The sequence below is a fragment of the Lissotriton helveticus genome, chromosome 5_1 (assembly GCF_964261635.1).
Source record: "Lissotriton helveticus chromosome 5_1, aLisHel1.1, whole genome shotgun sequence".
Classification (NCBI taxonomy): domain Eukaryota; kingdom Metazoa; phylum Chordata; class Amphibia; order Caudata; family Salamandridae; genus Lissotriton; species Lissotriton helveticus.
In genome coordinates this window covers 2,143,116,111-2,143,140,526 of record NC_136065.1, presented here as the reverse complement: position 1 = coordinate 2,143,140,526, position 24,416 = coordinate 2,143,116,111, and the positions used below count along the sequence as shown (strand labels likewise).

General features: G+C 49.7%; 1 protein-coding gene across 2 annotated transcripts in view; it reads left to right on the top strand.

Moving 5' to 3' along the window:
• The window catches only part of NUP188 (nucleoporin 188), a 761,473-nt gene that overhangs the window by 100,604 nt on the left and 636,453 nt on the right, over positions 1-24,416 (top strand). For both annotated transcript variants that reach the window (XM_078646272.1, XM_078646271.1), the window contains exons 4-5: positions 23,184-23,268; positions 23,819-23,899. In XM_078646272.1, the coding sequence (XP_078502398.1) occupies positions 23,184-23,268; positions 23,819-23,899 (166 nt within the window). The remainder of the gene's footprint in view (positions 1-23,183; positions 23,269-23,818; positions 23,900-24,416) is intronic.

Sequence of the window (24,416 nt, the reverse complement as noted above, 5' to 3'; positions counted from 1 at the left end):
TAGGTCGTGGTTGTTATTCCCACTACTTTTTGGTTCCAAAGAAGGACAATGGTCTACGTCCTATCTTAGACCTTCGGAACGTCGGTCGCTCCTCTGGAAGGAGAAGCTCAAAATGCTCACTCTGGCTCAGGTCTTGTCTGTTCTCGACCCACAAGAGTGGATGGTTGCACTGGACCTGCAGGACGCTTATTTTCATATTCCTGTCCTGCCGGCCCATCGGCGTTACCTGCGATTCACGGTGGGCCAGGAGCATTTTCAGTTCACCGTGCTCCCCTTTGGCCTTACCAGCGCCCCTCGGGTGTTCACGAAAGTGACGGCGGTGGTCGCAGCTCATCTGCGCAGATCAGGGGTTTCAGTCTTCCCCTATCTAGGCAACTAAAATGGCTGCCTTTTGAAGCCAGAATACAGCTAAAAATTGCAGTTATGACACACGCGGCCGTGCACCACAAGGCACCCAACTACCTCGCTCAAAAGCTGTCTATATCAGGAGGTTCGAGATCCAATAGGAGTACAAAAAATCTACTCCTGAAACCTCGTAGATTCCGGAAAGTGAAAACTTACAAGCGCTCCTTCTCAGGAATGGCACCCAGGATCTGGAATGCGCTCCCTCCTGAAACCAGACTGATCTCCTCCACTGCACTCTTCAAGAAAGAGGTGAAAACAATCCTTCTGGCCAAGATCTCCTGATCGTTATAGATGTTGGTTCAGAGACTCTGCATTGCCTTATACCACTGCTCACCCTATCCCTTGGCACTATACTCTATTTGTTGGGGGCACTACTATGCTACTCTCTTACTACCGACCAAGATATGTTACACGTTGGTTTACTGATCCACCTAAACACCTCTGTAGTGGGATCAATGACTTGTGCTGTCCTATATTACTTCCTTACCTGATTGTATATGGATTGGTTTTATGTATGTTTTTATTATCCATGTTATTACCATGTTATTGACTATTATATTGTTCCCATTGTTCCTGTTGACTCCTACTGCCCCTACCCTGTCTTTGTGAAGCGCTCTGATATCTGTAAGGATCCTGTTCGCGCTATATAAAACTTTGAATAAATAAATAAAAATGAAGAGGGGGAGATTCAAGATGGCGTCTTCCATCATTTTTTTTTTTTTTTTTTTTAAAAGACCTTTATTGTCCAACATACAGTATACACAGCATTGTAGCTTACAACCCAGCCGGGCCAGCTGCAGATAATGAACATTATGTTAGGTGGGATAAGTGAACACAGCTTCAAGGCCGACAACCCTGGGGTCCGGCAGCGTATATTAACACGTCACATAACACTGTAATCATGCAATCATTTCGTGTCATGTAAGTGTGTGGTCTATGGATTTTCCTTATATAGTCAGTGGACCAGAGTAGCTGCGCCAAACCAACCCTCATCAACAGCAGTGGCGTCAGTCGAGCCCACTATATCTTTCGTGTGTCATTGGTAAGCGTCTCATTGTGGGCCAACATTCAGACGGGTATGGTGTCATATGAATGAGTGATGAGGGTGTTCAGTGCTTAAGCGCGTTTGGGGCGCATAACCGCCTTGTTCGCCCATTTCGTTGGAAATAGCTGCTCCGTATCTTAGCGCCCAGGTGAGGTGCCTAAGCCCTAGCTGTCACGTCCGAGTGCGCCATGAGGTGCAAAATGATATGAAACGTGGAGTTGTATGCGTACGGACATGGTCTAAGAGGAGATGAAACCAAATCAGTAATGAACTACAAAACCGGAACATGAGTTATATAGGAGGTAGGTAGGGGTGAGTGTGGGCAGAGTTTGCCATATCGTTGAGAGGGGGGGGGTCGGAATCAGCGTGTCAGCCGTGTCTCACGGGGTAGGTAGGCGGGAGATCGGGGGGGGGTGTGGAAAAGTGCAGGCCGTCCGTGTGGCGGAGCTATTGGAGGGGGGAGGGTCCCCAAGTGTTCGTTGGGTGTGGTATTCCGGTGTAGTGCCCGGGCTCCTGTTGCAACGTCGCATGTGGTGGCGCGCGTCCGGGAGTGGGGCAAGCAGTCGTCAGTGTGAAACAGTTAAGCACGTGTCAAGCGGTGGGCAGAGCATATTGGTCAGTTGGGTGGCGTATGTTGCATCGTGCGCGGTTCGCAGGAATTTGTATCAGGGAGCGGAGGAGGCGGCACATAATTCTTTACGTAATTCCCTGTTCCACACACTTCTGCAGGAAAGAATGGCGTCTTCCATCATGATGACGGAGATGATTATACTATTTCTTCTCCAGCGTCCCCGGAGCCCGTAACATCAGGTTCTCCACCGGCGGACATAGGAGGGTTCCACAATTTGATGGAGAGAGCAGCCAAAAGGTTCCACATAACGATGGAGTCTCAGGAAATGGATTGTTTCCTTTATGATTTTAAGGAGCCACTTAGGAAGGCAACCAAATCAATCCCGATCATCGAATACATTTGGAATGAGGGTCTTCAGTTAATGCCTCAGTTTCAGCGGTGGTTCCAAGACTGGACAAAAAATACAAGGCCCGGCATCGGCGCCAGCCTGCCTTACAGGACACCCCAAACCAGACTCTGTGGTTACACAAGCGGCACAGAAAAATTCCAGAAATCCCTCCTCACCGTTAACAGCCCCGCCAGATAAGGAAGGCAGGAAACTGGACAATATCGGAAAGCGATTCTCAACCACATCGGCAATGACAATAAAAGCGGCGAATTCAATAGCGCTGCTAGGAAGATATAACAGACAATTATGGGCAGACATTGCTCCTTACCTTTCTGAACTGCGGGAAGACACAAAGGAAGAGGTTCAAGCTCTGCTTCTAGAAGGTCAGTCTTCGGCCTCTAAATTAATAGACTGTGCTCTAGACGTTGCAATGACTGGTTTCAGACAACAAGCAGGAGCAGCTGTATTGCGAAGGCAGGGATGGCTCAAGTCTACCTCTTTCAGACAAGAGGTACAATCTAAGGTCCTGGACATGCCATACGATGGACAACAACTGTTTGGCGCCAAGATTGATGAAGCGCTACAAACAATAAAGAAGGACACAGACACAGCGAGAGCACTCGGCATGCTGCAATTTGAAAACCAGTCCTTTCGTGGGAACAGGGGCAGAGGACAATCATCTTACAGAGGCAATTATCAAAATAGGTCCTCGTATTCGTATGGACAAGGCAAGTCTCAATACCACAAAAAATCAAAAGAGGGAAGCGTAGAGGTTGAGATAGAATCACCCTCCTGGACAGTTCATCAAAACATAAGGATTCTATCAATGTGTGGAGGTGCAATATATTTATAAGGATTTTTACGGAAATTTTTAATTAAAGTGAAGTGATAGGCTCTCTCTTAAAGATGAAAAGATGAGAGCACATGTGCTTGTTTAAAATACCCCTCACACACTAAAAAAATCCGTTAGTGTCATGCTTCATCATAGGGGTCTTCCCGTCCCTATAACGGGGCGGGGCGTGCTACGACCAGACGGACTACGCGGGAGCACTATAAATGTGACAGAGCTATGTGTAGGTGTAGTGATGAAAAGTGGAGTGTAGGGATCTAACTAGTGAGTGCAAAAAATACAAAAATTAAAAATTCCCTGGCTAGTAGAACAAATACACTTTATTGGAGTCTCTGGCTGGGAATGTTAAAACAGGGGATGTAGGTAGAGCAACTTTAATTAAAAATTTCCGTAAAAATCCTTATAAATATATTGCACCTCCACACATTGATAGAATCCTTATGTTTTGATGAAGTCTCAATACCAGCCACGCCAACAACAACAGAGCAGGCAGTCCTCTTTTGGAAGGTCCAACTTTCGTGGAAAGTCCCAGCGAAAACCCGCTGGCGGACGCCAATGACCTATTACTACAGCCAGTCCATCCCTTACCTCCTTCTTCCAAACATGGAAGAAAACTGACCCATTTCCTCAACAACTGGAGGAGAATAACAGACAGGTGGGTCCTCCAGGTAATTCAATTCGGCCATTCTCTGGAATTCGAAATTATCCCTCCTACAACCCCTCCTCGCCCTATGCCCCACAAACACCTACGATTGCTCCTTCAAGAAATCTCAATCATGCTTCAAAAAGGGGCAATAGAGAGAGTACCATCAGCCCACAAGGGAAGAGGATTTTACTCCCGCTTCTTCCTCATTCAAAAGAAGGAGAAGAAATGGAGGCCCATTCTAGACCTCAGGGCGCTCAACGCATTCTTAAAGAAGCAATCGTTTCGCATGGTCACGATTCAAGAGATCTTGGGCCTACTGGAGGAGGGAGACTTCATGACGTCTTTGGACCTACAGGACGCATACTTTCACGTCTCAATCCATAAGAATCACAGGAAATTCCTACGATTTGCAGTGGCAGGCCAACACTATCAGTTCTGTGTCCTCCCTTTTGGTCTCAAGTCTGCGCCCCGGATCTTCACCAAGTGTCTCTCCCCGGTGGCAGCATTCCTCAGACAGCATGGCCATCAAGTCTTCCCGTATTTGGACGACTGGCTGGTGTAGGCGCCATCCTTGTCAGGCGCGATCAAACCCTCCAACGCCTGTCTCAATCTCTTCAAACAATTGGGTCTTACACTCAATCAAGACAATTCCACCTTGCATCCCTCTCGAGTCATTACCTTCCTCGGAGCGACACTAGATACAATAGCTGCGAAGGCTTTCCCTTCTCAGGAGAGAAAACGCAAGCTTATCTCTCTGGCCGCATCAGTGTCTTTGAAGAAGACTTTGACAGTCCGGACCTTCAAATCCCTCTTGGGAATGATGTCCTCATGTATTCTACTCATACCACACTGTCGACTACGGATGCGTCCGCTCCAGGAAGCTTTGTCCAGGCAGTGGACACAATGCATGGGATCGTTCGACGACCGCATAAGGATCACAAGGCAGATCGTCGAGACATGGCAGTGGTGGAGGTCGCTCAAGAACCTCTCGCAAGGGCTACCGTTCCTGCTTCCGGTGGCGCCCCACGTCATTACAACGGACGCCTCTCTGGAGGGTTGGGGAGCAGTCCTGCAGGAATTGCGGATCAGCGGCAGACGGTCACCGCAGGAGACACAGCTCCATATCAACCTACTGGAGTTGAGGGCAGTCTTCCTAGCCTTGCAGTCCTTCTTGCCAAGTATCAAGAATTCCCTAGTGCTCGGGGGCGTGGCCAACAGCATGGCCAGCTAAGACGTGCTTCTCCAGAGCTCCCGGCGAGCTGCATCCAAATAAGACTTTCTATTCAACCCTACTCGACCAAAACCACAGGGGGGTCGTTACAGAGACCCCAGAACCCATAGGGACCATGACATTGAGGTTGGCGAGACGGTATTCGGCAAAACGCTGCCCTCGTAACATCGACCCGGGAGGCCTGGCGGCGACAAGATGGCGGCAGCGGTAACCGAAGATCGAAGACTGCACTGAAGTCCTGCCCTTGGGTCCTGCAGCTGTCTGCCGCAGTGCGGGTTCGTGAAAGGAGGGCATTGTGTGGAGCCCACATTGTCTGCGGGAACCCCATTGGGGTGTCCGGACCCCCCGGCGAAACTCGCGTACTACACTAAGATGGCGGCCGGAGCCGCGATGCGGAGATAGATTGAGCTCGGGGACCGTCCTGCCGCTGGCCTGCCACCTGAGAGGTGAGAGCCGGGGGGACACTCTGCGGGACCCGCGTGGCCGGGCGGAACTGGGGTACGGCCCCTGCTGGGGCGACTGGCAGGGCCCGAGCACTTTACCAATATGGCGGCCGGAGCCGCGATGCGGAGCTCGAGTGCGCTCTGGAGCAGACCCCGGCCCGGCAGCTGAGTGCTCGCTTTCTGGACCTGAAGGCTTCCCACAACCACCTGCCTGGTGTTGCTGTCTGGGCTTCTCCGGCCACGCATCGATCCTGCTCGAACCGGGGCCTCCCTGTGGTGTTCCCTCCACCCCGCACCCTGCTGAGCAGCCCTTGCGCCCCCGAGGGAGGCACCCGGTCATCTTGGAGGCCAGAGGGGGGAAGATACATCCGGCATTCATCAGACCCTGCGGCGGAGTGGCACGATCCGGACACCTGGTGGGGCATTTGGCGAGGTCTGTGACACTGGGCCAGCACAGGCATCGGAGTACTGGCCGGGACTGGCGCACAGCCAACTACACGAACCGAGGCCCCTAGGGGACGAGCAGAGGACGCGCTTGGCCCTCCGGCGACGGCTGTGCGGAGTGGCCGGACTGCCCCCCCAGTGGCAGACTGAGGAGCTCGCTGACCCCCGATCGTGACACGAGCGACAAAGGCGGCGTGAAAAGGGAGTTTCCCCGCGGGAACGGCTTCACTGTAATACCAGCCATGGGGAAGAAGGATACAATCCCCAAAACCTCCAAACAGGGGCCCATGGATAATTTCGCTGCGCCAAGACAGTCAGCGGATGCCCTCTCCGCTGCCCCAGGCGTGCGCTTTCATACTGACCTGCTAATGGGAGCCATTCAGGCGTCGCGGACTGACATCCAGGAATCCCGAGCTACCCTAGAAGTCAAAATTGGCGAGGTGGGGTCGGAGGCGACACTGCTGAGGCAAGACTTTCGAAAGTTAACAGAAAGGGTGACTACTGCTGAGACACGGATAGGCGAGGCAGAAGATTCGATCTCCACCCTGAGAAAAGACATGGCGGAACTGCAGGCATCCCATCGCCAACTGTTATGGAAGGTGGACGATGATGAAAATAAGGCGAGACGCAACAACCTCCGCTTCGTAGGTTTTAGAGAGGGAATTGAAGGGACAAACATGGCAGCATTCCTCCACTCCTGGCTGATCAAAACCTTCCCGGCGGTGCAGTTTTCGTCTTGTAGTGTAGTTCCTATTATCCCAATAGGCTCTGCGCATTGGAATAATACCTCCAATAGTATAGACCTAGACCAGACGTTAACTAGGTCTTCTACTGTCGATATTAGACTTAAAGTTTTGGGTTTGCCAGCTAGCTCAGAGTTCACTAGAAACTTTCTCGAATAGACAAGGAGGAGTTGAACCTCCCTGGATAGACAAGAAGGGATTTAGTTTCTGACAACCATAGAACATGACAACTTTGCTCTCCCCTAATCAAGAGTGTATCTCTAGAGTCGTGTGAAAACAAAAGACAACTTATTTTACTCAGTCAGTACGTGCATTCTTAGTTTCACCAGATTGTAGAGAAAAAGAAGAGACGGGCGTGTTCAATAAAAGATGTTATTTATTGATCAGTCTCTTTTCTCGTACAAGAGAAATGAATTGATATTATTGCAATACTTATGGTTAAGTAAAGTGCATACAATAAAAGCAGAAGTATAAAATAATACTGTAAAAACATTTATATGGTTTCTAAGCCATATGGTGGTTTAAAATGGATAAAATAGATACATACATATAAACATTTGACTAATCGTACTCAACTGGTGCTTCTAACCACGCCTACCCCAGTGTACCTGACCTAAGCCTAATACGTGGGCGGGGATAGAAAGTAACAGTCTAAGTTAAGTTTGTTTTGCCAAGTGACTGATTCAAGAATTCTCTGCAAGGGGTTATTCAGTTCCGTACCTGAGGTCTAGGATGGTTGAGGGATAGTATCTCTCGTCTGAGGTCTCGATATTCCAAGCTGCCTGCAAGGGCTGCTCGGAAGCGCCGGAGCTGGATTTCTCGGCAGGAGAAAGGCAGCGTCTCGTTCTCAGCGCGTCAGGAAGGCGGGGCAGCTAGTGGGCTTCGCTCTCTGCTGGGCTTCGGGAAGTCTCGCTGCTCCGATCTCGTCACCACCGCGTGTGTTTGCTTAAGGCAATATCGGTAATATTTATACCTGTAAGGTGCCGAGATTGACGTAAGGATGGACATAGATACGTCAATAAGGATGTCATACGAGCTGGTCGTTAGCGCATTCTTTTACTGAAGTTCCCGGTGAAATCAAAACAATGGCCGCAGGGTTTTTCCCAGGTTGTCATAGGTTTGATTTGTTTTGAGAACTCCGTATGCCTTATCAGGGGCTGGAGGAATATTGCTTGCCTAATTAGATGGCAAGCGTTATGACCTAATCAGATAACGCGCTCCTGTGCCGTGGTCTGGCGTAATCAGATAACGGTTTCTGCATCATGGGATGGCTGCTAGTTAACTCGTTAACCAGAATAGGGTCAGGAATAGGGGGATCGATACAGAACCTATAGGAATACATCACAGTCTTGCTTTATCATCGAAAGGGCGCACAGGGCCCTCTTGGCAAAGCCGTCAGAGGGGTGCGAGACCTAGACCGGTCATTGCGTGCTTCCTTAACTTCGCGGACTGGGACCTGATTCTGCGAGAGGCCAGAAAGTTGGGGGAGATCCGACTGAAAAACACGAACATTATGATATTCCCGGATTACAGCCAAGAGGTGCCGAAACAACGCCGCTCCTTTGACGCGGTGAAGGCGAAACTGAGAGACATGAATATCTCCTATATGCTCCTCTTCCCGGCGAAGCTGAAGGTGATTTACAAGGAAAAGACACACTTCTTTAACCATCCGGAAGATGCCTGGCAATGGCTGGAGGAACGTCCGATATTCCATAGTAGGGAGACCGTTGGACGCGAAATGGCAGACGGGTCGCTGCTTCACAGGCCCCAGTGGGTACAACCAAAGGCACAGAGACTGAAGTCCCACAGGGCCAAGAGACAAACCCCGGCGACACCTTATCAGGGACATAGCTCAGGGAGTAGACGGCATGGACGTTCGGCCTCGCCTAGAGGGAGAGACACGGCGGGATCCAGATTCAACTGTCTACGAAGGCATGCCCGCTCGGAGGGAGAGGATGACGACGATGTTGGGAGCCGTACCTCGGGGGGAGAAGAAGAGGAGGGGGGCCGCACCCCATTCATCCATTGGCAGAGGCGATCCGAGACCTGGAACAAGACGCATCGAGGCGGAATAATGTCCCCCGATCAGACACTCAGGACTCTCACTCATGAACAATGGTGGGACAGGCTATAGAGACTGCAGCTCGTCGATGGGGAGCATGCAAGTTGACGAGCCCTCTTATACTTATACTTATTGTTCTTCACTGGTTTTCGTTCTCAATTGCACAACTTCCTCAATTTCGATATTAGAGCTTGTTTGGGAGGAAGTAGTGTTGCATGCTCTTGGAGGAGTTGGTTAGAGCAGGCTGAAGGGGGGGATGCACGGGAGGGCGACAGACCTTCTCCTACTGACAGTTCTGCCTTGCGAGGGGATGGGACTGGAAGGGGAGGGAGGTGGGGTGGGGGGAGGTGAAGGGGAGTTCCACGTTACCTCAAGTTTGGGAGGGGGGGTGAGTTGGGGAGAGGGGGAAGCAGTCGGAATAATGCAGTCATGTGCCTCAGTGCTTCACACTATGCATCCATACCAGAGACCGACCACACTGAAGTCTCCACATCTCGAATTGCAAGTGATGTAACCGAGTCACAGGAGTGCGATAGGGGGGTTAGTGTCCTGTCGTGGAATGTGAACGGGCTGGGTTCTAAAATTAAAAGAGGTCTAGTGAACTCCTACTTTAAAAGATTAGGTCAGGATATAACCCTCCTGCAGGAAACCCATCTTAAGGGAACTAACTGTGCCTTCATAGCCAGGGGTCGCCACAAAGTTCTGGCTCATGCGGGCTGCACGTCTGATTCGAGAGGGGTATCTGTCAATATAAAGAAAACTACCCCATTCTGTACTACACGCACCTGGATAGATCCTCTGGGGACTTATGATGGGGTCCAGGGGACATGGAATAGACGCACATACACGATCATTTCAGTATATGCACCACCCAAGTTGCAGGCAAATACGCTCAAGGCTCTCGCTCACATACTCCTGGAAACTGCTGACACCATTCAAATCTTAGGAGGAGACTTCAACGACGTAATGGACATAGGGCAGGACCGCTCTGGGACAGCGGCTAGGGGAGGGAACCGGACCACCCTATCCCAACAGATTGCTAATATAGGGCTAACGGATGTCTGGAGATGGTTGAACCCTACTCAGACGGCCTACTCGTACTACTCAGGGTCACATAAGGTATTCTCGAGATTAGACTATATATTTATGTCTAGACAGTACTTGACAGTGAACTACACTGCAGACTATAAAGCTAGGGGCATCTTTGACCATTCCCCGTTGTTAGTAAGGGTGGGACGAACTCTGGGTACTGGGGTGACCACATGGCGCCTCGCAGCCTGGGATCTTCAAAATGCGACTATTCTGAGAGGCCTGAGAGCAGATATAAAGGTCTATGTTGCTGAAAACGAGGGAACAGTGGAGTCGGGGGTCACCTTCTGGGAAGCTCTGAAGCCGGTAATGCGGGATAGAATACAAAGTAGATTGGGGGAGGAAAGAAGAAAACTCCAATCAGAGGTCACTGCACTGGAACAGACTAACCTGGGCCTAGAGAGGGAATACCAGAGTTTGAAAAATGCTGGGATACTTCGAAGATTGATTGATGCTGTAGGAAGGTAGATCCCTGACTATGGTTGCCCCCAACTTTTTGCCTGGTGTTTTGCTGGTTTTCTGACTTAGTTGACCTGGGGCCCTGCTATTCAGGACCCCAGGCCCACTGCTCTCTCTGTTAAAATGGATTCCATGTACCCTAGGTACATATCTAATTGGATACTGAGTCACCTTATCAGTCCCTGTACAGTGTACCTTAGGTACCCAGGGCATAGGTGTACCCAGGGCCTACCAGGGGCTGCAGCATGTATTATGCCACCCCTGGCTGGCCATCCAAATCTGACAACTGGCTGCACGACAGCTGGGGCAAGGTGGTGTAATCACCCTTTGCTTTAGATATAGTATACCTATATCTAACCCTAAAATGGACACATGTATTCCTATCAGTCACTCCTATGGCAGGCCTTAACAATCCTGAAGGCAGAGTGCTTGGAATCATGTGAGATGGTGCTCTGGCATGAGCTGAGCCCGTTTGCAGCTTGCGGAACCAAGTCCTAATAGCTGTTCCATGATAACGCATACCATATACTCTTAAGTGCATTATAATCCTCGCGGTTATATGCCAACTCTGGTATCGCTTTATCAAAACATGTCGAGTAAGGTGTCATACGAATTGGAATACTAACCCCTCGCCAATTCTGGCGACGGGGTTAGCATTCCACCCTTCTAGAGGGACACAACATGTATATAGCTGTAACCCCGGTTAACGTTAACTCAAGCCTCAGCTCCACAAAATGGATGCTGCCACCACAGACACAAGTCTGCCCTCCTGCTGCTGGAAGTCCTTCCAGCAACGGAGGCCTGGACAAAGGGTTTCCTGTCAGGGGCGGTGCCAGCACCATCCCAGACAGGATTTTGTGTATCCCAGGTAGGCAGGGCTTTAGCGGATGGAGACTGCAAGTGGCACCCCGGTGCTCACTGTGCATAGGCCGGCTTGAACCAGTTCCAGGGGCACTCCAGCCCCTGAGCTGGGGAAAAGCCAGCCAAAGGAGAGGGGTGTAACCACCCCCCTCCTAGTCCCACCCATAGGGCAGGACTTAGTCGCGTGCCAGCCCCCTTTCCCAGGATAAAGGTAGGAGCAGGCCCCCTTCCAAATCAGATCATCTTTGAATCCTGAAACTACTTTCCACGAAAGGAACTCAAGACTTCTTCCTAAGATTTCTCCCTTGTGACTAAGGAGTAGTCACCCTGCAGCAGCAGGCACCACCCAAGTATCGCGGTCTGCTGTAAGTCTCTCCTCCGGATCAAGACTGCCCAGCTCGACGAGAACCGGCTTCCCTGGCACCTCTGACCTCTACCTGCATCATCAGCCCAGCTGAGATTCGTGGGTGTGACGAGACCTCGAGGGACCGGCCATCTTCAAGACTGCACGACGCTTGTCCAGCACGACCACCGAGTGACCCTCGACTGAGTGCTTTGGGGTAAAAGAAGCCCCGACCCTGAGCAGCTCCAGCACCGAAGTTCAGCCCCCTTGCATCCATGAGATCTGCGTGGGGCCCTTCTGCTCTTTGCTGCTCACCGCGTTGTCCAGGTCACTTGCCCGTTGGCTAGTGACCCTCCAGACGACGTCCTACGTTTGTTTCACCGCTGGTCTAGCTCCTCTGGACTGGCCCTTGTCTCCTCTTGAAGGGGAACTTCCTAGGACCCTCCTGGTCCACCCCAGACGCCATTTTGTGTCACCGCGTGGGCTTGCCTTAGCCAAGGCTTGTTGCCTCCTTCACCGGATCCAGCATCGCCAGCAGCAGACATCCGACGTGGGACAGCTCGCAGACCTCCAGCCTGGTCGACATCAGCGCCCTGGTCCGTGCAGCAGCAGAATCCAGTGTCACCTCTTCACCTGGCTGAGTGACCTCGTCCGGTGCCATCCTGGTGCCCACCTAATCACTGGCTAGTGATTCAGAACTTGGTCCCCTCTGCTTACAGGTACTCTTCTTCAACTGATCCAGTCCTTGGATCAGCCCGGAACATCTTCACTGGTCGCCTGCCAGCAACTTTTACTTCAGGCTCCTGGTTCATCAACGAAGAAATCCGACGACATTTGAACCCTATGCAGCCGCAGCCCCTGGGCTAGGTAAACCAAGTACCCCGGTGCTCCAGCGTAGACCAACTCTCTAAGTGTCTAGATCCACTTTCGTTTTTGACCTACCTAGTCGGGTTCGCCCGAGAACACTAACTTTTGCATTTACTAGGATCCATAGACTTTGTCCCGCATTACGCGTGAGAGTTCCCACTCTGCACACGACGTCCCTAGGCCTCCTGCTTCTAATCTAAGGGTTCAGCATTGTAGGCCTAGCGTTTCTAAAGTCCATGAGAGTAGTACTTACCTGCTAGTAATTTCGCATTCCACTTGTATAGTATATGGTTTTTCGTGCCCCTCGGGCATTTGTGTAATTTGTGCGACTTAAAGTATTTTCGTAAGAGTTTTGTTGTGTGCTTAGCTCCCTGACTCATAAAGAGCCAGGGTAGTCTTGTTATAAATAAATATCTGTTTATTTTCCTAACAACTTGTGTGGTGTCCTTTCACTTGGTGTTCAAGGGGTAAATGTGATGGTAAAACAGCTGGCTTAACACGCCCTCTAGAGTTTAGCCTAAAGACTGCACGTATCCACGCTACTAGGATAGCTGGTCTATCAGGTTGACTTACAACCAAACATCAATAAGGGTTGTTTGGACTGATACAAAGTGTTCACTAGAATAGTGAACATTATATATCAGGCCAACTTCTCACAGATGCCCAGGAACAATATAGGGAATTGGTGACTAATGAGGCTAAAACTCAATCCCTAGCCACCCTCCACTGCCTTTATGACGTTCGGGATAAGTCAGGCAAACTACTAGTGTGGCTAAGTAAAAAGGAGCGTGCGACTAGATGGGTGGATCACATTAGGAATGCAGATGGAATGATTGTTAGTTCTGATGCACAAATTGCTGAGACATTCGCTGCACATTATGAAATCTTCCACGCAGCCAGGGATCTGGGGACATGTGAGGAAGCACTACAATATATGGCGCAGACGGACCTGCCCCTGCTGTCTCCTGAGGCCCTTCTGGCGTTGGAGGCCGAAATCACAGTAGATGACATCTCGGGAGCCTTAGCCAGATTGAGACCGGGTAAAACACCAGGACCGAACGGTTACCCGGCAGAGTTTTTTAAGCGTACGGCGAACCTATTGGCTCGCCACTTGAAGGGTCTCTTCGCCGGGGCCTACCAGGAGGGGGGGCTCCCCCAGACCTCTCCCTGGCGACAATCGTCCCAATACATAAAGAGGGTAAACCGCGAGAGGACTGTGCGTCCTACCGCCCCATTTCCCTCCTGAAGACGGAGGTGAAACTCCTAGCGACTATCTTGGCGCTCCTCCTGAGGTCGGTGATCCCAGACCTTGTACATCTGGACCAAACAGGTTTTCTGCTGGTCAGAGCAACTAGACTAAACCTTGGACGTACCCACAATTGGCTGCAGGAAGTGCGGGGAAGAGAAGAACCACACTGGTTTCTCTCCCTTGGCGCTGAAAAAGCCTTCGACGCGGTTCACTGGCCGTTTCTATATGCTGTTTTGCAAAAGTTTGGTTTTGGCCCTAAGTTCCAGAGGTGGGTCCAGCTCCTCTACACTGCACCAAGAGCCAGGGTGAGGGTGAATGGGAGGTTGTCGCGTGAATTCTAGATCCAGAGAGGGACCCGTCAGGGCTGCCCTCTGTCCCCCCTCCTCTTTGCACTCACTATTGAGATACTTGCAGCCAAGATCCGACAAAATGCAGGCATCTCCGGCTTTAGGAGAATTGACACGGACCCCGCACAAGAAAAGATATCCCTCTATGCGGATGATATACTCTTGTATATCACAAAACCAGAGACCACTGTCCCGGAGCTATTCCGGGAATTAGAGCAATACCGTGGGCAAGCTGGATACACAATAAATTGGCAGAAATCGATCTTGTATGACCCGGGGGGACGAGGCCGCTGGGGGAGGCTGCCGGGGCAACTGCTGACGACGGTGGAGGGCTTCCAATATCTTGGGATATACATCACTCTTGATAAGACACTATCATTCCAAAAAAACTTGGAGCGGATCATAATGAATTCCATGGCGGATATGGACCGCTGGAGACAGCTCCCACTTACACTTCTAGGTCGAGCGGCCATGTATAGGATGATTATCCTACCCAAGTATCTATATGCCCTACAAAACTAATACTATCCGCTTCCGGCAACGTTGATAGCTAAAATTCACTCGGATCTGAGAGCTTTTCTCCGGCTAGGTAAGCAACCTAGAGTGGCCCTGACTACTCTCCAAAGACACCAATACAGTGGGAGGATCTCACTCCCTAACCTGGAGGCCTACTACTGGGCGGAACACATGGCACCGATTAACGATTGGCTACATGCCCCGGCAGATCATCCCACTTATGCCCTAGAAAGGCTTAAAATGTCACCACAGAACTTATTATATTATCTTTTATGGGGGCACCAGGCGGGAACCGCTCCTCCCAGCGACGGTTATTGCGCTACTTGCATGGACTCAGGCCACAAAACGCATGGGATGGGAGAAGAAGCCCACCCGGCAAACACTGCTATGGCACTGTCAGTGGTTAACAGAGCTAAATAAACTACGTGGCTTCCGCAGATGGGATGACATAGGTATTTCCACCATAGGGGACGTGATTGCCAAAGGGGAACTGAAATCCTTTATGGTTCTAAAGTCGGGATTTGGGCTTCATCACTCACAGCTCTTTAAATATACGCAGCTGCGACATGCTTGGAAGGCCCAGAATATCCAACTAAGCGACATCCCAGAATATGCACCTCTGGAGGGATGGCTCCTCCAAGAACGAATCCAAGGGAAGGCGGTCTCCCTCACATACAAAACCTTAACTAAAAATATGCTAGGTGATCTGGCGAAGCTTAGACAGACATGGGAAACGGAGGTGGGAGGCATGGATGACCTAGACTGGGTCATAGTACTAATGCATCCACGGGAGGTGGCAATTAAGTCCAGACTACGCCTTATTCAATTTAATGTGCTTCACAGAACCTATTACGATAGGGTGCGACTCCATAGAATGGGGAAAATAGAAGACACAAAATGTCTTAGATGCCGCCAAAATGATGGAGACTTTTTTCACACCGTATGGACATGCGACATGATACAATATTACTGGACGCACATCTTCACAGAACTAGGGGAGGTTTTGGGGGTCCCGCTTCAACAGGAACCCAAGCTGGCACTACTGGGTATGACCAATGACGTGGACCTACCGCGTCCACTCCTCACCTTCCTGGTACTAGCACTAGTGGTAGCGAAAAGAGATATAGCAAAGTACTGGGGGTCGCCGTAGTCGCTAGGAATAGAGGAATGGAGAAGAGGGTTGTCCCTTTACATGGCAGCCGAGAGAGTAACTTATAATGGTAACATTCTTTTTTAGTACTTTTTTACAGCGCAATTTCGACCCGTAGCTATTGGAGCGCGTTGCACGATCACCGGTTTCATTACACATTCATTTGTGGTAGTATGGTACATCATGGTGCATCTGGTGAGGATATTGGCTCTTTTTCGTAACGACATTGCTTGTTTACAATAAATTACATCTCTCCCTCGCACCTTCACCAACCCAATCATCTCTCCCTCACACTCCCAATACCCCTCTCATCTCTCCCTCCCAATCCCCCATCTCTCCCTCCCACTACCCCTCTTATCTCTGCCTCACACTACCCTTCTCCCTTTGCCTCACACTATCCCTCTCACTTCCCCATCTCTCCTTCCCACTACCTCTCTTATCTCTCCCTACCCCCTCATCTCTCCCTCCCACTACCCCTCTTATCTCTCCCTCCCCCTCTCCCTCCCGCTCCCCCTCTCCTCTCTCCCTCCCCCTCTCCTCTCTCCCTCCCACTCTCCTCTCTCCCTCCCACTCTCCTCTCTCCCTCCCACTCCCCCCTCATCCCTCCCTCCCACTCCCCCCTCATCTCTCCCTACCCCCTCATCCCTCCTTCCCACTCCCCCCTCATCTCTCCCTACCCCCTCATCTCTCCCTCCCACTACCCCTCTTATCTCTCCCTCCCCCTCTCCTCTCCCTCCCTCTCCCCCTCTCCTCTCCCCCTCCCCCTCCGCCTCTCCTCTCTCCCTCCCCCTCTCCTCTCTCCCTCCCCCTCTCCTCTCTCCCTCCCACTCTCCTCTCTCCCTCCCACTCTCCTCTCTCCCTCCCCCTCCCACTCCCCCTCATCTCTCCCTCCCACTCCCCCCTCATCCCTCCCTCCCACTCCCCCTCATCTCTCCCTCCCACTCCCCCTCATCTCTCCCTCCCACTCCCCCCTCATCCCTCCCTCCCACTCCCCCTCATCTCTCCCTCCCACTCCCCCCTCATCCCTCCCTCCCACTCCCCCTCATCTCTCCCTCCCACTCCCCCCTCATCCCTCCCACTCCCCCCTCATCTCTCCCTCCCACTACCCCTCTTATCTCTCCCTCCCCCTCTCCTCTCCCTCCCTCTCCCCCTCTCCTCTCCCCCTCCCCCTCCGCCTCTCCTCTCTCCCTCCCCCTCTCCTCTCTCCCTCCCCCTCTCCTCTCTCCCTCCCACTCTCCTCTCTCCCTCCCACTCTCCTGTCTCCCTCCCCCTCCCACTCCCCCTCATCTCTCCCTCCCACTCCCCCCTCATCCCTCCCTCCCACTCCCCCTCATCTCTCCCTCCCACTCCCCCCTCATCCCTCCCTCCCACTCCCCCTCATCTCTCCCTCCCACTCCCCCCTCATCCCTCCCTCCCACTCCCCCTCATCTCTCCCTCCCACTCCCCCCTCATCCCTCCCACTCCCCCCTCATCTCTCCCTACCACTCCCCCCTCATCTCTCCCTACCCCCTCATCTCTCCCTCCCACTACCCCTCTCATCCCTCTCTCACACTCTGTCTATACTATCTGCTTACACATACTACCTTCCTTTACCTCCTCATGCTGTGCACTGGTACAGCTGTAGACTCCCCCCCCCACCTTTGGGTGCCCCTCTCACTTGTCCCTCTATCTCTATCTCTTGCTCTCTCTCTCACCCCTCTCTCTCTCTCATGCACTGTTCCCGCCTCTCCCATATCATTAACTTCAGGTTTTCGAACAAAGTTTCTTTCCCGTACCTTTTCAACATTTCCGTCTCTCAAACCCACACACTCCTCCTCTTTTTGGGGGGTCTCTTGCGTACACAAGTGCACCCTCTTTATACGTCTGTCACCTGCTCTCTCCTTCTTTCTCTCTTTCTCACTTACTCCTTCTCCTCATTCCGGAGTTCCTTCACCACTTCCTGCACAAACTACTTATCCCTCTCTATCTTCCTTTCTATCTGTTCTGTGAAGCTCTCACGCCTATCTACTCACCATGCCACATAATTCCGCTACACAAACACACTGTCCAACACACAATTCCACATCACACAACTCCACAACTAACAATTCCAATACTACCCACATAATTCCACTCCACACCACATGCATCCACTCCCCTCTAAACCACAAAACATGGGTAAAGGCATTGTCATGTACAATGCGAATAGCTCTAACTCTCCCAATTGCAAGACCTATTGCATTGCAAATGCTTGTTTAAATAAAAGATGTTATTGCCTTTTATATCACAACAGTAAAAGGTGCAAACGGTCACTGACATGCTACAGTGGTCTGGGTAAATTACAATTAACAACTGTGTTTTGCCACGTAACAAACCATTTAGTTTGCCCCACACGGTTATCTCGGTCCAGCAAAAAAGTTAACTTTTAGAGGGGTTGGCCTAACGGCTAGGGCGCTCGACCTCGGACCTGGGGATCTGGGTTCGAGTCTCGGTAATGACGCCAAAACCTCCTGTGATTCTGGGCAAATCACTTAATCTCCCCGTGCCTAAAAAAATGAAAGTGTGTCCTCGTGTAACGTAACTGGTGCTATGTAAAGCGCTCTGATAACTGATTCGGTTCGGTTCTAGTTCGCGCTATATAAAACTCCAAAAAAACAAACAAAACAAAAAAAAAACGTACGACTCCACCCCAAGCCAACCCCAGCCAGTTCCCAGACTGCCCTCCCACTGTCTCCTAGCTCCCCACCCCTAGTGTTGGGTCCAAGTGAATTCCTCTAATGTCCCCAGTCCCTCTGTGCCACTCTTCCAGGGATGGCTTTTCGCGCCCTTCCAGGACTACGCTGTCACACTTAGCCGGCATATAGCCGAGCCATAACTGTGCACTCTTATAATGCTTCCTTGTAGTGCTCCCCTTTAGTGCCCTCAGTGACTCTAGACCAGTCTAGAGTTCCTAGGGATAGTTCCCAAGTTCCCAAACAAGGCAATACCGACGTCCAAAACTCCTCTTGGGCACTGGAGTGCCATGCTGTGTGCAGGATGTCTCCCTTCCTTCGGAGAACTTCAAAGACCGTGTGGTGAAGCGGTCACCCCCATCTCCCACAGAGGTTCCTTGGTGACATAAGTGCAATTGAGGTATTCAAGTTAAACGGCCCGAAATCATCGCTATAGTCCACTCACGTAGGGACTGCAATGTCTCCCGACAGTCGTTGTCTGTCAGTGACCCCAGGTTGCCTTCCCATGCCTCGTGCAGTTGTTTAAAGGCGCCAGGGGTATTGATCATCAGAGACTTGTATATTTGGGAGACTTTGTGATCCCCAGGGGGTTCTAGCATAATTTTGGCTTTTATTGGACTGTATTCCAGTAGTACCTCAAGGGTATAGATGATGTTAGAGCGTGTCTGAGGTAGATGTACTGGTAACATTGAATGCGATGAAGGTTATACTCCGTTTGCAGGTCAGTGAAGAATATGATTTTCATCCCAGTCATCAGGCCCCCAAGTGTTGAGACCCCGATGAGGGCCCACTGTCTGAAACCCCCAGCTCAGTCGCTAGCCGGAGCAGCCTCCCTGTCCAGAGAGGTGTTTATGTGCTCCTTTTTAGACATACCTTTTCTGCACAGTAGAATTGTGAATAACTATGTAGACATTGTTGGTATCTATACAAGATGATACTGCGTAGGATAGGTATTCTTATTGACACAAACGACTGGAGACCCTGAAAATGCGGGAGATGATACCAGATCGCATTAGACACAAGCATTGAAAATGCAATAGGTCTCGCAATAGAAAAGTTCGACCTTTTGGTGTTGCAAATGTAATTTTTTTTTGTTTATATTTTTTCAAATTATAAAAGTATTAATTTAGTTTTTTGTAAAGTGAATAGTTATAAATCTATCAAATGTTACATTTATAGAATTAGTAAAGTTACATGTTTAGTTTTGTCCTTTTTTACATGTAAAAACTTTTACCATTAAAAATTAAAAACAACATTAAGTCACTATCCTTTATTTATAACATTTTACACAAAATTGTGAGTTTGCACATCAATACATGTAAAAAAGGACAAAACTAAACATGTAACTTTACTAATGCTATATTTGGTAGATTTATAACTATTCACTTTACAAAAAACAAAATTAATACTTTTATAATTTGAAAAAATATAAACAAAAAAAAATAATCTACATTTGCAACACCAAAAGGTCAAACTTTTCTATTGCGAGACCTATTGCATTTTCAATGCTTGTTTTTTTAGCCTTCCTAGCACAGAGCACATAAAGTGTTCAAATGGGGGAGGCGATGTTGTTTAAAGGGGAAAAATGCCAATAAACGAGTTTGGAAACTAGGTTTTAATGTCTGATGTGCTTCATAGCCTGTGATTGTGGACGTATTCTTATACACACCAAAAATAAATATGACCTAAAGTGGAGCTACGCTACTAATTTTATTTGTGTATAGCTGCAAACACGCAGTGACAGCTGCCCTACTAGTGCTTAATTTGTAACAAAGGAAGTGCTGGTGTTGTGATCAGGCAGCAGCTTCATACTCTATAATTCTTTTGTTAGTTTGCGTAACAGGGAGAGAGCACTTAAACTGAAATTTAATAATGGCTTGGCTACATCAGCTTTCAAGTGGCTGTAGCCAAGCCATTATTACCAGCCAGACATGCACAAGGGGCACGGGAAGGGGAGACGAGGGGTCAGAGAGAAGTTAAAAGTAAAATTAGAGATAGGGTGAGGGTGAGAAGAGAGGGCGAGGGTGGGAAGAGAGGGTGAGTGGGGGGAGGGCGAAGGAGACGCTGAGATGAGGGGGCACAGATTGAGAGAAAGAGAGACAACTTAAGACACAGTAAAGTGGCCGCAAAATGAAATTTAAAACGGCCGGGAAATGCAAGCGGCCGGGAAATGCGCATTCCTTTCTACTGTGAAGCGTGATTGAAGCAGTAACAAAGGCAGAGATGCGTTAAAGGGATCAAAAGCCACAAGGACGGAGGGTAGGAAGGAGAGAGGCAAAGGCAACATGAACAGAGGGAAAGGGTGTGGGAGGGAGTGTGCAAAGCCAAAACGAATAGACATGCCTGTCATACAACAAAAACAACATTCAGAAAAATCTCATGAACACGCACAGTAAGAACGAAAACAGCCCTTTTGTCTTGTGCCCCGGATGGACAAACACACAAGGAGGAAATAAAACCAGCATGCACTAATCAAAAAGCGGCCGGGAAATGCAAGCGGCCGGGAAATGCGCATTCCTTTCTACTGTGAAGCGTGATTGAAGCAGTAACAAAGGCAGAGATGCGTTAAAAAGATCAAAAGCCACAAGGACGGAGGGTAGGAAGGAGAGAGGCAAAGGCAACATGAACAGAGGGAAAGGGTGTGGGAGGGAGTGTGCAAAGCCAAAACGAATAGACATGCCTGTCATACAACAAAAACAACATTCAGAAAAATCTCATGAACACGCACAGTAAGAACGAAAACAGCCCTTTTGTCTTGCGCCCCGGATGGACAAACACACAAGGAGGAAATAAAACCAGCATGCGCTAATCACAAAAGCATGGAAATAAGAAATAAGAGTGATGATGAAGCCAACGAATTGTACGCAATTGATGGGCTCTAAATCACCTTAATGCCTTCTAGTATACTGATGCCAATATCCAAGTTTTGTTGTTGTTGGAATAGATGCAAGTTCAACAAGACGGAGGGCATTGCTGTGGGGAGGGGGGAGGAGAAATGCGACACGGCCGCAGCAGGGGGCGGGGCGGGGAGAGCGGCGATGAGGGGGAGACGTGAATAGTGTGAAACAATGAGAAAGAGGGTCTGACCAAGACAGACAGAAGAGAGAAAACGTTAGAGAGAGGAGGGAATAAAAGCAGTGCAGGTGGGAACGGGATACGGGGTGTGAGAAAGAAGGGAAGGAACGGGGAAGAAAGGTGGAGGCGGGGAGGGAGGATAATTAGCGAGGAGAGGAATGATTAACCTGAAGGAGAGAAAGAGAGGATACTTCTGGGGGAAAGTATTGTTATAGCGCCCAATGAGGCGCGTGTGGTGCACAGGGCAGACACATGAGGCTAGGTGGGCGCTGTGGGGGCTTCGGTGCCTTTCGTGAAAAGGAGGCAGAGAAAAGGTGGAGTCACTGAAGGAGGCACGGGCAGACATAAGCAACAGGTTAAAAACTACATTTAATTTTACATAGCGTTAAATGGCGCACGGGTGGCCTCGGAGCGCCTAAAAAGAAACAGCGAAGCCAACAAGACGGAGGGAAGAGAGGGGAGGGGGGAGGAGAAATGCGACACGGCGGGAAGGGGCAGGCAGGATGACTCAGGGGAGGGGGCGGAGCAGGGCAGAGCGGCATGTGGGTGTGAAGAACCGGGCCTTTGAAGTGAAGCTAAGCTTCACTTCAAAGGTGTCGGAGGAATGCGGGCGGCTGTGCACGCGCTTTTAAGCTCAATGCACATGCGCATTGAGCTTAAAAGTCACGGGCACTGCAAGGAATCGCCACGATTCCTTGCAAGTTAGATAAAGTCTGGATGAGCCCCTATAGTCTCGCTTGCTCGATGCGCATGCGCATCGACAGGCGAGACCTAACAAGAGCTGGAGATGAATCTGCCACGAATTGCTACTATCGCATAGCTACAAATGAAATCCTTACCTATTTAAAGTGTTGTGTTGCACACGATTTGCTCTTCGCTATGGTAGGATGCTTGCGTCCATAGTGGGCTCCTGGTTTGCACTGAAGTGGGCCTATGGGATTGGATGTGTCATTCAGGGGAAGTTTGGTGTGAATTGTTCTGCTGGACGGATAGTGTGCCTTGATGCCGAAGCTTCGCCTAATGTTTCAGTCTGACACTAGTACATAATGTATACAATTGTGAAAGAGTCCGTGCACTACTTTCACCATGATAAATAAGTTATATTAGGGATCTTCATGTCTGAACCGTCAACTTGTTTCTTCTCTTCAGCTATCACGAACAGATCTCAGCTATTCTGCAGGACTAATTATTATGTTCTTAAATGAAACCTTAAGTTGTTTATTTCTAAGAAAACTACTATAAATGTCAAAGCCATCAACCTGTGACCTTCTATGACTGAGATTGTGAGAGTGAATACTTTTGAAGATCTTGAAATGGGTTGAAACTTGATGAGTCCAATGTGGATCGTTCTTAATCCAGAGTTACCCAAGCAATATCTGACGGCAGCGGGGAGCAGACTTTGCACTTAAGCATGCCACTGAGTGTGAGAGTTTGTGTTCTTTTTACAACTCTATTCTTCTCAGACAGTCTTCCCGGCTGTGCCCCACAATGGGCTCCAGTAACTGGGCTTGGACCTTGTGTTGATGTCTGAGATTCTAAGTTGGAGTCATGCTCTTTTCTTTAAGATTGATTGCCCTTCTTTTCTGTGAGTTCTTTTCAGTGCACCTTCTTAGTTAAGCTCAGTATTTATGTAGCTGCAGTATGCAGGTCTTTAAGGTAAAAAGATACTAACTTTCCCCTCTCCTTAGTTCAAGCTCTGCTGAAAAAGTCAAGAACAACAAGAATGTGGCCCCGTCACTGAAGGAGCTGGGCCTGCGCATCAGCAAGTTTCTAGTAAGTCGACGGTGCCCAGGTGCCTTTGGAGGCTAGAGATGAGGAGATTTGTGGGTGGCAGTCACTCCATATGTATGTGGTGACAGCTGGTGGCGGGTTCTGTTTGCTGATAAGGTGAGGAGTGTCTGGGTGATTATGTATTGGGGTCGAGTACACTCGTGTTCTATAGCAGTGATGCTGTAATACTGGAGTACTGTATATATTTTGGGATGATAAAGCTGCTTGTTGGTGCTTGAATGCAGTGCTTTTATCTGAGCTCACAGGTTGAGGCTAGGGCCTCAAATGCATGCTGTTGGGTAACACGCAAAGCTGCTTGTTGGTGCTTGGCTGCGGTGATGATGGCAGTTGAGCTCTGGGATAGCATGTAAAGTTGCTCGCTGATACTTAAACTGCTTAAGTGGAGAGTTTAGCTTAGAAGTTGCTGTCCGGTGCAAGCCAGTTTTAGGGTTACATCTTTTGTATTCTGCTGCACATGCAGATGAGCCACCCTTCAGAAATAGGATTCATTCTGTCACTGTTTAGTTGTTTGCTGATTCTCTGCTTTTTTCAGGGTCTGGATGAAGAGCAGAGTGTGCAGCTGGTCCAGTGCTACCTTCAAGAGGACTACAGAGGAACCAGAGATTCATTTAAGGTGAGTTTTGTGTTCACATTCACGGAGATTGATCAAAATGTGAGCCAAAAAATGTCTCCTGTGCACTAGAATTGATTCATGCATGCGTTAGCAGCATGGCTATTTGCAGAGTTGTTACATGCTGGTGTTAGTAGCAGCCTGGCTATTGGCAGAGTTGATTCATGCTCCTATTAGTAGCAGTTTGACTATTGCCAGTCTTTTGATTCATGCTTGTGTTAGTTAGAGCCTGACTTTTGGCAGTGAGTCGATTCATGCTCGTGTTAGTAGCAGCCTGACTATTGGCAGAGTCGATTCATGCTTGCGTTAGTAGCAGAATGGCAATTGACAGAGTTGATTCATGCTTGTATTAGCAGTAGTTTCTCTATTGGCAGACATTCGATTCATGGTCGTGTTAGGAGCAGCCTGGCTATTGGGAGAGAGTCGATTCATGGTCGTGTTAGGAGCAGCCTGGCTATTGGGAGAGAGTCGATTCATGCTCGTGTTAAGAGCAGCCTGGCTATTGGGAGAGAGTCAATTC